This window comes from Lactuca serriola, chromosome 7 (genome assembly GCF_051521515.1).
Source record: "Lactuca serriola cultivar US96UC23 chromosome 7, Lser_US96UC23_V15, whole genome shotgun sequence".
NCBI lineage: Eukaryota > Viridiplantae > Streptophyta > Magnoliopsida > Asterales > Asteraceae > Lactuca > Lactuca serriola.
This window is the reverse complement of record NC_136414.1, coordinates 121,724,690-121,738,385: the sequence shown is the minus strand read 5'-3', so window position 1 is coordinate 121,738,385 and position 13,696 is coordinate 121,724,690. Positions and strand designations below refer to the sequence as shown.

Genomic DNA, 13,696 nt, shown 5'->3' with positions numbered 1-13,696 from the left:
GGGGTGTAATGGTGTTGAGACAATGGATTGAAAAGATGGAATCTATCTTTGAAATCTGTGCTTGCCAGGAGGGCAACAAGGTCAAGTTCGCAGCTTGTACCTTCTCTGACCGAGCGCTAACATGGTGGAACAACCATCTTAACTATCTAACATTGGTGGTGGCGTATTCCATCGGCTGGGAAAAGTTGAAAGACATGCTGATGAAAGAATACTGTCCTTGAGGTGAAATACAAAAACTCGAGCAAGAATTATGGGGTCTACAAATGGTTGGATCCGACATCACTACCTACACAAATAGGTTCTGTGATTTGGCAAACTTATGCCCTGATATGGTTTCTCTCCAGAGCAAAAAGATCGAGAGATATATCTGGGGACTGTCGCCCCAGATCCAGTCAAGTGTGATCGCTTCCAGACCTATTACCTTTGATAGTGCCAAGGAACTGGCACAATCTCTTATCGATCACCGGAAACCTCAGAACAAAACAATCCCGACACCTGTACCACAAAAGTCCAACCCCGACTACCACAAGAAGGGGTGGAATAAGAGGAAAAGAGGGGCTCCGCCAGGATCCTCCAATAAGCAACAACTTGTGGCGATCAATGCTGCCACAGTGACTCCTGTTGCCCCTACGAACCCCTTACCAACAAAAACTTATGATGGAACTCTTCCGAAGTGCAACAAGTGCAGCTTCCACTACCACGGACCTTACAAGGAGATGTTCTGCTCAAACTGCAACAGGAAGGGGCACACCGCCCGTTTCTGCAAGGCTCCAACAACTCAAGCTGCCCAAGTTCCTAACGCCGGTATGGGCCAAGCTTGCTACGGTTGTGACGAAGTGGGCCACTACAAGAGGAATTGCCCTAAAGCGGGGATGGCTGGAGGAGTAGGAAGAGTTATGGACCTAGGCCATGAGGAAGCAGTAGTTGATCCTACGATAGTTACTGGTACGTTCCTCCTCGATAACTCATATGCTTGCATACTTTTCGATAGTGGAGCCGAGAAAAGTTTTGTAAGTCACAAATTTGCACACCTGCTTAAACAAAAACCATGTGCATTAGATAGTTCATTCACGGTAGAAATGGCTAACGGGAAAACAGAGAGCACAAACTGCATATACGTAGGTTGTACTTTAACTTTAGATGGCCATACTTTCAAGATAGATCTCATGCCAGTCCCAATTAAATGTTTCGACGTTATCATCGGTATGGATTGGTTGAGTCTTCTTCGTGCCAACATTATGTGCTTCGAAAAAGCAGTTCGTCTTAACCTTCCTAACAACGAAACTTTAATTATCTACGGCGACAAACCTAGTACGAGCCTTTGCATCATTTCGTGCATTCAAGCTCAGAAGTGTTTGCGAAAGGAGTACCATGCATTCCTCGCACACGTCGTCGATACCAGTCAAGAACTGAAAGACATCCAGAAAATCCCAGAAGTACGTGACTTTCCCGACATATTCCCAGAAGAACTTCCCGGTTTACCACCACAACGCCAAGTCGAATTCAAAATCGACTTAGTGCTAGGGGCTACCCTCGTAGCCAAATCTCCTTATCGTCTGGCACCGGCTGAAATGCAGGAACTTTCCAGTCAACTTAACGAACTTCTCAAGAAAGGATTCATTCGACCAAGCTTCTCACCATGGGGAGCACCGGTCTTGTTTGTCAAGAAGAAAGATGGATCGTTTCGCATGTGCATCGACTATAGAGAACTCAACAAACTTACCATTAAAAATCGTTATCCCTTTCCCCGCATTGACGATTTGTTTGATCAACTTCAAGGAGCCAACTACTTCTCGAAGATAGATCTGCGATCCGGATATCACCAACTACGAGTGTTAGAGGAGGATGTTCCCAAGACAGCCTTCCGAACTCGTTATGGACACTACGAGTTTGTAGTGATGCCATTCGGATTAACTAACGCGCCCGCAGTATTCATGGATCTGATGAATAGGGTGTGTCGTCCTTACTTGGATCAGTTCGTCATCGTCTTCATTGATGACATACTCATCTACTCTCGAAGTAAGGAGGAGCATAGTCAACATCTCCGTAAAATCTTAGAAACATTGCGATCGGAGAAGCTCTACGCGAAGTTCTCAAAGTGCGAATTTTGGATTCGGCGAGTCGAATTTCTGGGACATGTGGTTAGCGAAGAAGGTATACACGTGGACCCTTCCAAAATTAAGGCCATCGAGAACTGGTCAGCACCAAAGACACCTACTGAAATTCGTCAATTTCTAGGTCTAGCTGGCTACTATCGCAGGTTCATTCAGAACTTCTCCAGCATAGCGAAACCTCTTACAACCCTGACCCAGAAAGGCGTGGCCTTTGACTGGGAAGAGAAACAGGAAAGAGCGTTCCAGACGCTCAAACGAGCCTTGTGCACCGCCCCGGTACTATCCCTTCCCGAAGGGATAGAAGACTTCATTGTCTATTGCGATGCATCCAATCAAGGACTCGGATGTGTTCTGATGCAGCGAGGTAAAGTCTTAGCCTATGCCTCGAGACAACTGAAGACACATGAGGTTAACTACACAACCCACGATCTCGAACTAGTAGCAGTTGTGTTTGCTCTGAAGATCTGGCGACATTACATGTACGGTACAAAAAGCACGATCTTTACAGACCATAAGAGTCTACAACACATTTTCGACCAGAAAGAGCTCAACATGAGACAACGATGGTGGGTCGAGCTACTTAGTGATTACAAATGCGAAATTCGTTATCATCTGGGTAAAGCCAATGTAGTAGCCGACGCCCTAAGTCGGAAAGAATATACTGGTCGTAGAGTCAAATCGTTGACTCTAACTATCCATTCACACTTGTCCATGCAAATAAAGGAGGCTCAGCTCGACGCTTTGAAACCTGAAAACGTGGCGGGTGAATCCTTTAGAGGGATGGATAAGAACTTGGAAGTCAAGGGTGGCGGAGCCTTATACCTCATGAATCGGATCTGGACACTGAAACACGGTGGCTTCAGAGACTTGGTCATGACCGAAGCTCACAATACTCGTTATTCCGTCCACCCGGGTTCAGATAAGATGTATTTGGATCTTAAAAAGTTATACTGGTGGCCTAACATGAAAGCAGATATTGCTACCTTCGTGAGTAAATGCCTTACTTGCGCAAAGGTCAAGGTCGAATACCAGAAACCCTCCAGTCTTCTACAACAACCAGAGATACCATAATGGAAGTGGGAGCGGATCACTATGGACTTCATAACCAAGTTGCCCAAGACAACGGGTGGACTTGATTCCATATGGGTCATCGTCGATAGAATGACCAAGTCTTCAAACTTCCTACCGATCAAAGAAACAGACAAGATGGAGAAACTTACCAGAACTTATATTAGGGAGATTGTAAGGCTTCACGGTGTTCCTTTATCTATCATCTCGGACCGAGATAGTAGATTCACTTCGAGGTTCTGGCTGTCATTACAAAGTTCCCTAGGAACTAGGCTGGACATGAGTACAGCCTACCATCCACAGACCGCGGACAAAGTGAGAGAACTATCCAAACCTTAGAAGATATGTTGCGTGCCTGTGTGATTGACTTTGGAAAAGCTTGGGATACTCATTTACCCCTTGTTGAATTTTCCTACAACAACAGTTATCATACAAGCATAAAGGCAGCTCCATTCGAGGCCCTCTATGGCCGAAAGTGCAGATCCCCTCTGTGCTGGGCTGAAGTAGGTGATACCCAGTTAGCTAAGGGATGAGTTCTCGAAAGCACTCTCACGGGTCCGGAGATCATTCGGGAAACGATAGAGAAGATCGTTCAAATTCGTGAACGATTAAAAGCCTCTAGAGACCGACAGAAAAGCTACGCTGACAAGCGTAGGTAACCATTGGAGTTCCAGGTGGTCGACCGAGTCCTACTGAAGGTCTCACCCTGGATGGGCTTAATACGCTTTGGAAAGCGTGGGAAGCTCAATCGAAGATACATAGGGCCTTTCGGGATTCTCGCAAGAATCGGCCCTGTGGCTTACAAGCTCAATCTACCGAAAGAACTCAGTAACGTACATCCTACCTTCCACGTGTCAAACTTGAAAAAGTGTCTATCCGACGAGACTCTTGTTGTTCCACTCGACGAGATCGAGATCAACGAGAGCCTCAACTTCGTGGAGGAACCAGTAGAGATCGTGGACCGAGAGGTCAAGCAAACAAAGTAGAGTCGTATCCCGATAGTGAAGGTGTGCTGGAACGCAAAGCGTGGACCGGAATTCACTTGGGAACGTGAGGATCAGATGAAACTGAAATACCCTCACCTTTTTGCTTAGTTATTTGTAATTTCTTACTTGCTTAAATTCTAATTTCGGGAGGAAATTCCTACTAACGGGGGGAGGATGTGACAACCCGAAATTTCCATTCTGTACAATCTATATCACTTCAATAGAAGTTATAGTGGTCACTATTAATTTTCAGACTTTTTCACATAAGTTTGAGTAATTCAAGGTTTACACTTCAGGAAATATCAGGAGAGTGGGTGCACTAGGGTTTTGTGTAACACTGTTATTCCAACACTCTATTATATTACAGATCATTTCAGGAATAAAAATATTTTCTGCCAAAAATATTTCAGGACTATAAATAGATTTCTGAACCAAATTCATTCATTATTCACATTTCCAAGTAAAGAAAAGCCATTTTCTCTCTCACGGATCTTCGGGTTTTTATACCAAAACGTGAGTAACTCTTTCTAGTAGTGATTAGAATGCTTATAACATGATTTAGATGGCTAAATCATTTGATCTAGGAGTTTACTCCCCAAGGTGTTCTTGAGCGGTAAACTCCCGAAACGAAGCCAAAACCGACCCTTGTGTTATGCTAAAGCCTTAGACTCATATGTATGCATGTTAGGGACAAGAAAACAACCAAAAATCCACCCAAGATTGGGAGTTTACGGCCTAAGATTATCATAGGCCGTAAACTCCAATTTCAAACACTAAATGGTACTTTTAAGGCTCCTAAAGCCTTAGACAATTACCTAGACTTGTTCCTATTAAATCTAGGGCATTAAACACATCAAAGAACACAAACAAAGGAGAGTTTACGGCCCAAGTGTATCTTAGGCCGTAAACTCCATTGAAATGGACAAAAGGGGTGTTTTTATGACACCTAAAGCCCTAGACCTTTACAAGGAATTGTTTCCACTTCATTGAAGGACCAAAACTCATCCAAATCACTTAGCAAAGTGATTTTACGGCCAAGAGAATGCTCTTGGGCCGTAAACATGAAAGAATGGCACCAAAGTGTGCCTAGGGTCCTCAGTTGCCTTAAACAATTGTCTAGAACATGTCCTTCAAAAGCAAGAGGCTTGAAAACAACAAAAAAACACCCAATACTTAGAGTTTACGACCGTAAACTCTAAGGGGATTGGCCTCAGGGCCGTAAACTCCTAAATGGAGTGTTTCTAGACCCTAAACCCTTCCAAGGACTTAGCCACCAAGTTAGAATAATTCTAGAAAGCATTTGGGACTTCAAAACACACCAAACACACATGTTTGGGAGCTTACGGCCGTAAACTCAAGAGTTTACAACCGTAAACTCCATGTGTAATGGTTCATGGGGAGGAAACTCTCATATAAGGTCCTTTGGAACCCTAAACACAAATACCTTGTCCCACAATAGCTTAGATGCAATCCTTAGGGCTTAAAACACTTATATAAAATGTTTATTATGTCTAGGATGTCTTAACTTTATCAATTAGTGATTTAAGACTAATTGAATGCATATATGTGTGATTATATGTTCATTAGGATCGTAGTGTGTGTACAAGTCCTCGCTTGACACTTAGCCATCCTATACCCTTCAGTTCATCCCAATCACCAACTACAGGTGAGTTCATACCCCTTAATTAATGTTTTAAATGATTTTAAATGCTTTAATGGGGGGGGGAATACAAGGAGAAAAAAATATGTTATTTAATTTAATCTTATGTATTTTATAACTATGTTTTCACTTAGTAGATTTCACATGTTTCAAAAGGTGACAAATGAAGTGGCTTTCTATCTTAAAATACATTGATAACAAAAGTATTAGTTTTGATATGTTTATTTAAAATGACATCAAGTCATTTTTAATTATTGTTCAAAAGTCCTAGATATCTTGCAAAACCATTGTTTTACCTTGTTGAATCAAATTATACATATGCATATATGTTCATTTATATGATAGAGATTATAGTTTTCATCCTTCGTTCAGTTTCCCACACCCTGGTGTATCGAGGGTGCATAAATCTACTTGAACAAACACTTACTTTCCAGTTAATTATCATAGGGATAGTTTGAAGATATCAAACATTACTTCTATTACAAGGAATCACACAAGAGTCAGTTCATTCATGAGTCTTTGCTAAGTACCTTACCTGATACTTGAGTACCTTTACATATGCTTACATGATACATGAACACATTACAAGAGTACCTTTGCGTAGATACCTTTACCTGTGTATACTTATTTGAATATTTGTATCTCGAATTGCGAGGAGATTTACTAGTGCCTTCTGTGTAAATCTTCCTGCAGATCCCTAGTACCTCGGGATATCTAGACAAGACCCTATCCCTAGTACCTCGGGATACCTAGATGGGTCTCTATCCCTAGTACCTCGGGATATATGGACGGGACTAACCATTCCGGAACCCATCTGTTAGCAACAGTGGGTGATGAACATCTACGGATGCCTACGGTTATTACTTATACTAGGAGTACCTTTACAAGGACTAACCATTCCTCCGCCCTGCTGCTGCTACAGAGGACAATTGGACAATCTTCGGATGTTCATTAGGTTATATAGGTCGTGTTAACCCTAGTACCTCGGGATAACAGTTACATATGTTGTGTTAGTCCTAGTACCCAGTGACAACACTTACAGTAGTACCTTTTCCTGTTTACTTTATTTTGTGATACTTTCACATAAACGATGAGTTAGAATAAGTACTTTAGTACTAAACAATTAAAGGAAAACAATCATTATACTCACAAAACATTCAGGTCTTGGTAAAAGACTATACTTCATACTTATAGAAAATAAGGGTTTTTTTCTAGGGTTTTTCATACTTACATCAACATTCTCACTTAACGTTTTACATGGCCTTCATAACAGATTTTCATAAGAAAGACAATGGCACTTAAATACTTATGAATTCACCAGCTTTAAAGTTGATACTCGCTTTCAAAATAACTTGTATTCTCAGGTCATCAGTAGACAGGTACAGAGGCCAGGTTTTGAGAAGACGGAGCAGACAAGTCTCGTCTTTTATTTTGATTGTATATTTTTGGTGTCTTATTATAATGAAAGAACACACATGTATTAAACTTTACTTATAATGCAATGGATAATGTTGTTGCTTGTTTATTATGTTACACTGTTGTGATACTGTACATGACGTCCTCCACCCCTGAACGTTTCCGCCGTTCGTGGTTTTGGGGTGTGACACCCATCATCCTTTTGTTTGGAAGCTACAAAATTAAATAAACATTACGGTTAAATAAAGTTTTATAAAAGAAAAATAGTGATAAACAATTAGAGAAAGCACACAATATCAGACTTAATTATTTCATATATTCTATTTACTTTGTATAAAATACCAAAGGAAATTAATTAACAACACTTTTTGTATTTTCTATACTAATAGTATACCAAATATAGCATTGTACTTTGAAAATGGTGTGATAATAACATATTTTGTAACAAACCTAAAACTATCAAAACACAATGTTATTTTATCAGTACATTATACCTTAAAAAGTCTTCCCGTTATAAACATACTTTATGATAAAATGAAAACATGGAATCATAACATATACACAATCGTTAAAAATACGCAAAAACATTATTTTTATGAAAAAATGAAAAAAGAATAGAAAACACTAGGTTTTAGGAAACCTACGGTTTCAAAAAAAATTCTAAAAAAAATCACCGAATCGATAATATAAACAAGTGTTTATTGGTTATAAATTTTTTTTATTAAAAACCCTAAAAAAAATATAGGCTTTTTGGAAACCTACGGTGTACAACCCTTAGTGCACAAACTGTGCATTAAATGGTTGTACACCGTAGGTTTCCAGAAAACCTACGGTTTCGCTATTTTTTTTTGAGTTTTATGAAGAAAAAAAAAATCATCAATATATTACATATATACAATTCCGATCGTGTAGTATCAAATTCAAAAAAGAAAACAAAAAAAAAATATTTTTCTGTTCGGTTCATACGAAATCGTAGGTGTACAAGTCGACACTGCACAATTTGTGCATTGTTCACATGTATACCGTAGGTTTCGTATGAAACCTAAGGTTTTATTTTATTTTTTTCGATTTTTTTCAAAAAAAAAAACTTAACCATATATACAAAACCTACTTCTAATCACGAACACGGTAAAATTTTGATGAAAAAAATAAACAAACATGGTTGTTCTTTGGTTCCTCCATTGAGAGAAAAAAGTAGCCAAACCCAAAAAACTAAAGTGGAAAATGACCTAATCTGAAAAAATTACACATTATATACCATTGGGAAAATGGGTCACGAAAAAGTAAATGGATCGTAAAATAGTAGACCATTACCACAAAATAGTAGTCAACATAGGGTTGACCGTAGTCAACGCTGTCGATCGTAGTCATGTCTATGTTGAATACTATTTTGTGGGCTATTTTTGAATAAGATCAAATTTTTTGCTATTTTTTGATAAGTAATTAACCATTATGGCTAGATTAGTACTTTCCCCCCATATTTATAGTTGAAGAGGGTGCTAGTGAGTTTAGAGAGAAGCCATCACTAAATCAAGTGTTGTGTACCATTATGTACATGTATACACTTCAATGAGGAAGAAAGAAGAGGCATGGTCATATGCATTTGTAGCAAGGGAAGAAGAAAGAGGTTACACCCTCATTAAGTGCCTAAAAACACCTAATCGGGTGCATCGGGATCCGAATGTCGAGAAATTTTTTCGAACATGCCGATGGATATAGTTAAATTTAAGGATTCCAAAAACTCAAAGGGATTAATTTCTCGAGTTACGAAAGTCTGGGAAATCACGTTTAAAGTTTCACATCTAAATAGCCCATAACGCTCGATTTTTCAATTTTCGCACATATTTTTGCTAAAAATATTTTGAGTATGAAATTAAATATTAGGCTATAGTCTGAGTCCAAAAACGCTCTCAGAATTGTCATCGGAGGTATGTAAGTGTCTCAATGGATCGATTCAGTTTACGCGATTAAAGAAAACCAATGTTTTCTTAAAACTATCGTATCTTCTGCACACGAACTCCGTTTTAGACGTTCTTTATATTTTCAGAAACAAGGAAACTTGTATTATAAGGTATTAATGTTCTCCTGGCTCATAACTACTTAATACAATTTTTTCAGTTTTTCAAACGCATTAACCATTGTTGCAATTTGAGTTGTTTGATTTATTTGACAAGTTACACATTTGGAAGTAAGGTATCAGTCGACATATTATATTATTTGAAATGAACTCATTTATTTTACATTAGATGCACTACAACTGAATGAGTTAAATATATATATATATATATATATATATATATATATATATATATATCTTTATTTATTTTAGCTTAGTCGTTTGTAGTCTATGACCTAAATTTCAGGATGTCATAGCATGCAATTATGTTGAAATACTACAAAACTAAGAAAAAGATATAGTGTATATATAAGCTAGAGATGGTCGCATAAAAATCTGTTTTCAAATCTTATCGCGTTACTAAATTTTAGAGGTCAATCACTATTAATACAACATTTAGCTTGTGGTCATATTTACCATATAAATTGTGGTCATATATGATTGACTTGAAATTTCTAAACTGAGTAAAGTTAGCTGTAAAAGTATAAGATGAATGATAAATGATAAGTTTGCTTAGGCTTCGGTATGGTTGATATATCCGTGTGTGAAGACTGACATGGAGGCGATGTACACACGTGAACACCACCTCAAAGGTGTGTAAATGGTTGTGTGATGTGACTCCGTCTATGAGCGAATATGAAGGAGTTGATTGGTTAATGTCATTTGAACGTTTTTTGTGTACGTTGGATGAATTAAAAAAATTAAATTTAAAACTTAACACACACACATACACACACAGACACACACACACACACACACACATATATATATATATACATATATATATATATATATATATAAACACTTAAACATATGTTTACATCCTTCAAACACACTTTCTCAACAATATGAATAATTTTTTTGCTTCAATTTCTTCCTTTTGTTCTGATGATGATGATTTAATGACGAGCTGGTTTTGCACACGTTATCAACAACATGTGACAGGGTGCGTCAAAGAGTCGAACGTTCAAATGTCAAGAGGATGCGTAGAACTTTGATCAAAAGGAATCATATCGGGGCAAACAAACTTTTGGTATGAGATTACTTCGCCCCTAATAGTTTATACAAACTATCGAAATTCGAAGATCGTTTCATATTAGTAGAAATTTATTCTTACATATAGCTAGAGAGTTCCCAAACAATTAAGAGTTTTTTCAGTTGAGATGAGATTGTAGAATTAAATGTGGTTTTACTACAATTAAAAAATGTACAGCAACTCTTTGACAATTGGCATATGGCATAGCCGCAGACACAGTAGATGAGTATTAAAAAATTTCTGATAGGACAGGTCGAGAATGTACATATTTGTTTTGTGAGTATGTTATAGAGCTTTACGGTGACATACACTTATGAAATCCGACTAGAAGTGATGTTGAACAGTTGTATGCCACACATCAACCTAAACATGGTTTTCCAGAAATGTTTGGTAGCCTTGACTGTACACATTGGCTGTGGGGAAATATTCCCAGTGCATTGCGAGGTTAACTCACGCGAGGTGTTCACAACATGCCGACTAGTACATTAGAAGTAGTTGTTTCATAGGACATATGGTTTTGGCATGCATTCTTTGGTATGGCGGGCTCGAACAACGACCTCAATGTGCTTGGACCGTCTCCGCTATGTACCGAAATTTTTCAGGGTAAAGCACTAAACATGACATACGTTGTGAATGGACATGAATATAATTATAGGTATTACATTGGTAATGAGATATATCCACAGTACGTTACATTTGTTAGCTCATACTCATATCCAGCTAATGAAAAATGAAAAATTTTCAACTTAGCACAAGAAGCTCTAAGGAAGAACGTGGAGCAGACATTTGCTACTGTTTTGCTCATTGTGTAGGCATAAATTAATCGTTCAACGCATTCTAGTTGGTCGAGTAGAGCTTGGGACTAATCAGAGATTAATCGGAAACTACTTGATATATATATATATATATATATATATATATATATATATATATATATATGTGTGTGTGTGTGTGTGTGTGTATGTATGTATGTATGTATGTATACACACACATATATGTGTATATATATATATATATATATATATATATATTTGGGTTTTATTCAAAAAGTTAGTTTCAAAAACAAGACTTTAGCAACGGAAGACTTTAATATTTAATAACAATTATAAGCTAGTTATAACCAACCATGGATCTTCTTGTAAAGTCTAGAAATAAAACAAACACCAAAGAAGAAGAATAAAAAAAGTGAGACAGAGTGTGTATCCCTTACACACTTACGATTTTGTGCTAAAGGAAGAACCAAAATGAAAGCCCCATGAAGCTATGATAGGCTATAATTTTGTGGTTTGGGTTAGGCATTCTCATGTATAGGTCTTAGTAGGTTGTTAGAGTGTGTTGTGGTGGTTGTAGTATGTTAGTGGGTGTGTGCGGCCATACACGTGTGTGCGGCCACACATGTTATGTGCGGCCGTAGACGTGTGTGCGGCTGCACACTGGTGTGCTACTTTGTGTGGTATAAATAGGTTGTGTCTACGTGTCAGAATGTGTGACGTATGTGTGCGTGTTTTCAAGGTGTACTTGACATTTATGCGATATAGATGTGTGCATGCTTGGTTTAATTCTACTTCTACACCTTCTACACTCTGCTTGATTGTTTGCAATACATTGATTACTGATTTGGATCTATAAATCGGGACTTACAATTGGTATCAGAGCCAATTTAGTGTCAATTTTAAGAATCATAGAGTGTGCGGTTGAAGATAGTTATAGCTTTTGAGGTGAATTCATACTCTTTGATTGAGAAACTGCTACGAATCATCGTTTTTACTAGTTTGGAATCAAAATTCGTTCAAAAAATCTAGTATTTTTGGGTGTGCGGTCGAACTTTGAAGGTGTGTGGTTAGGTCTTTGAATATGTGCGGTTAGGTCTTTGAAGGTGTGTGGTTAGGTTCTTGAAGGTGTGCGGTTAGGTTCTTGAAGGTGTGCGGTTGGTGTGTGCGATTGACATGTGCGGTTGGTGTGTGTTGTTGACGTGTGCGGTTGGAGTGTGCAGTTGACATGTGCGGTGGAGTGTGCGGCCGCACTCATCTTATTTAATGAAATTTTTGTTGTTCATTAAAATAAATGGAATCTCAAAGCATGTCTACTCATCATGAATTGGATGCTATTATGGGTACCACTTCTCGCATTCCCCGATTGTTGTCCACAGAAGGATATCCTTAATGGAAATATCGGATTGAGAAATACATCAAAATGAAGGATTTTAAAATTTGGAGAAGTATTCTGAGAGGTCCAATCCATATCACATCAACATTGGAAGATGGCACTATAATTGATAAGCAAGTTGAAAACTACACCGATGATGATTTCAAGAGAGTCGAGGAACAAGAAAAAGCTTTTTCCACACTCACTATGGCATTATCCCCACAAATTGCTCAAGGTTTCCGTGAGTACACTTCAGCAAAGGCATTATGGGAAGCATTGATCAAAGTATATGAAGGAAATGACGACATGAAACAAAGTCGCCAAGACATATTGCGACAAAAGTTCAACATGTTTAACTATGTCTTGGGGGAAACTCTTGAGAATCAAATGCAAAGGTTTATCACACTCACAACCGAGATGAGTTCTGATGGTGTTATGGTTACAAAATCTAAGATCAACAAGAAGCTTTTGAATTCTTTACCGAAATCTTGGGATATGAATGTCTCAGTGATAAAGAAGACCAAAGATTTGAACCGTTTGAGTTTGGCTGAAATGATGGCGATCATTAAGGCTTGCGGATCCCGATGATAAGCGAAGAGAGATTAATCATGTTAATTCGTACTCCTTTACAAATCTTGGAATCCAAACCACCGACAACACCACGTTGTTAAGTTTCTCTACTCCTCAAGTTTCACAAGTATCTCATGTTCCTCAAGTTCAACCCTATGTGACTCATCAGCTCACTTCATACGTTTTCCCATCAATGCAAAGCATTCAAGTTTCTCAACCTCAATCTTCGCTTCAACAAGCTGTTTCTGTTGTTGGTTCATCCTCAAATGCACCCATTCAGGCTCATGGAAATAATCCTCAATCTTCATAACTGAAAGAAAAAGAAGAAAATCTGGCCCTCGCCACTGGTCTAGTGAATTGTTACAATGCTTTTGTGGCCGAAGAACTTTCCCCACAATTATCATTTACTGACCTAGATCAAATCCATCTGGAGGATGTGGAGGAGATGGACATCACATGGCAAATGGCTATGGCTGTTTTTAGGGCAAAACAATTCTCCAAGAAAACTGGGAAGAACGATTGCAGTGTAAACTCTGACAAGAAAGTAGGGTTCAACAAAGGAAAGTTGAGGTGTTATAATTGTCA

General features: G+C 38.4%; 1 protein-coding gene across 1 annotated transcript; it reads left to right on the top strand.

The window, feature by feature from the left end:
* The first annotated feature begins 12,589 nt into the window (after positions 1-12,589).
* Positions 12,590-13,129, top strand: LOC145064321 (uncharacterized). The gene has a single exon (XM_079011795.1). It carries the CDS (start codon positions 12,590-12,592, stop codon positions 13,127-13,129), a length of 540 nt encoding a protein of 179 aa, XP_078867921.1.
* Positions 13,130-13,696: the final 567 nt, after the last annotated feature.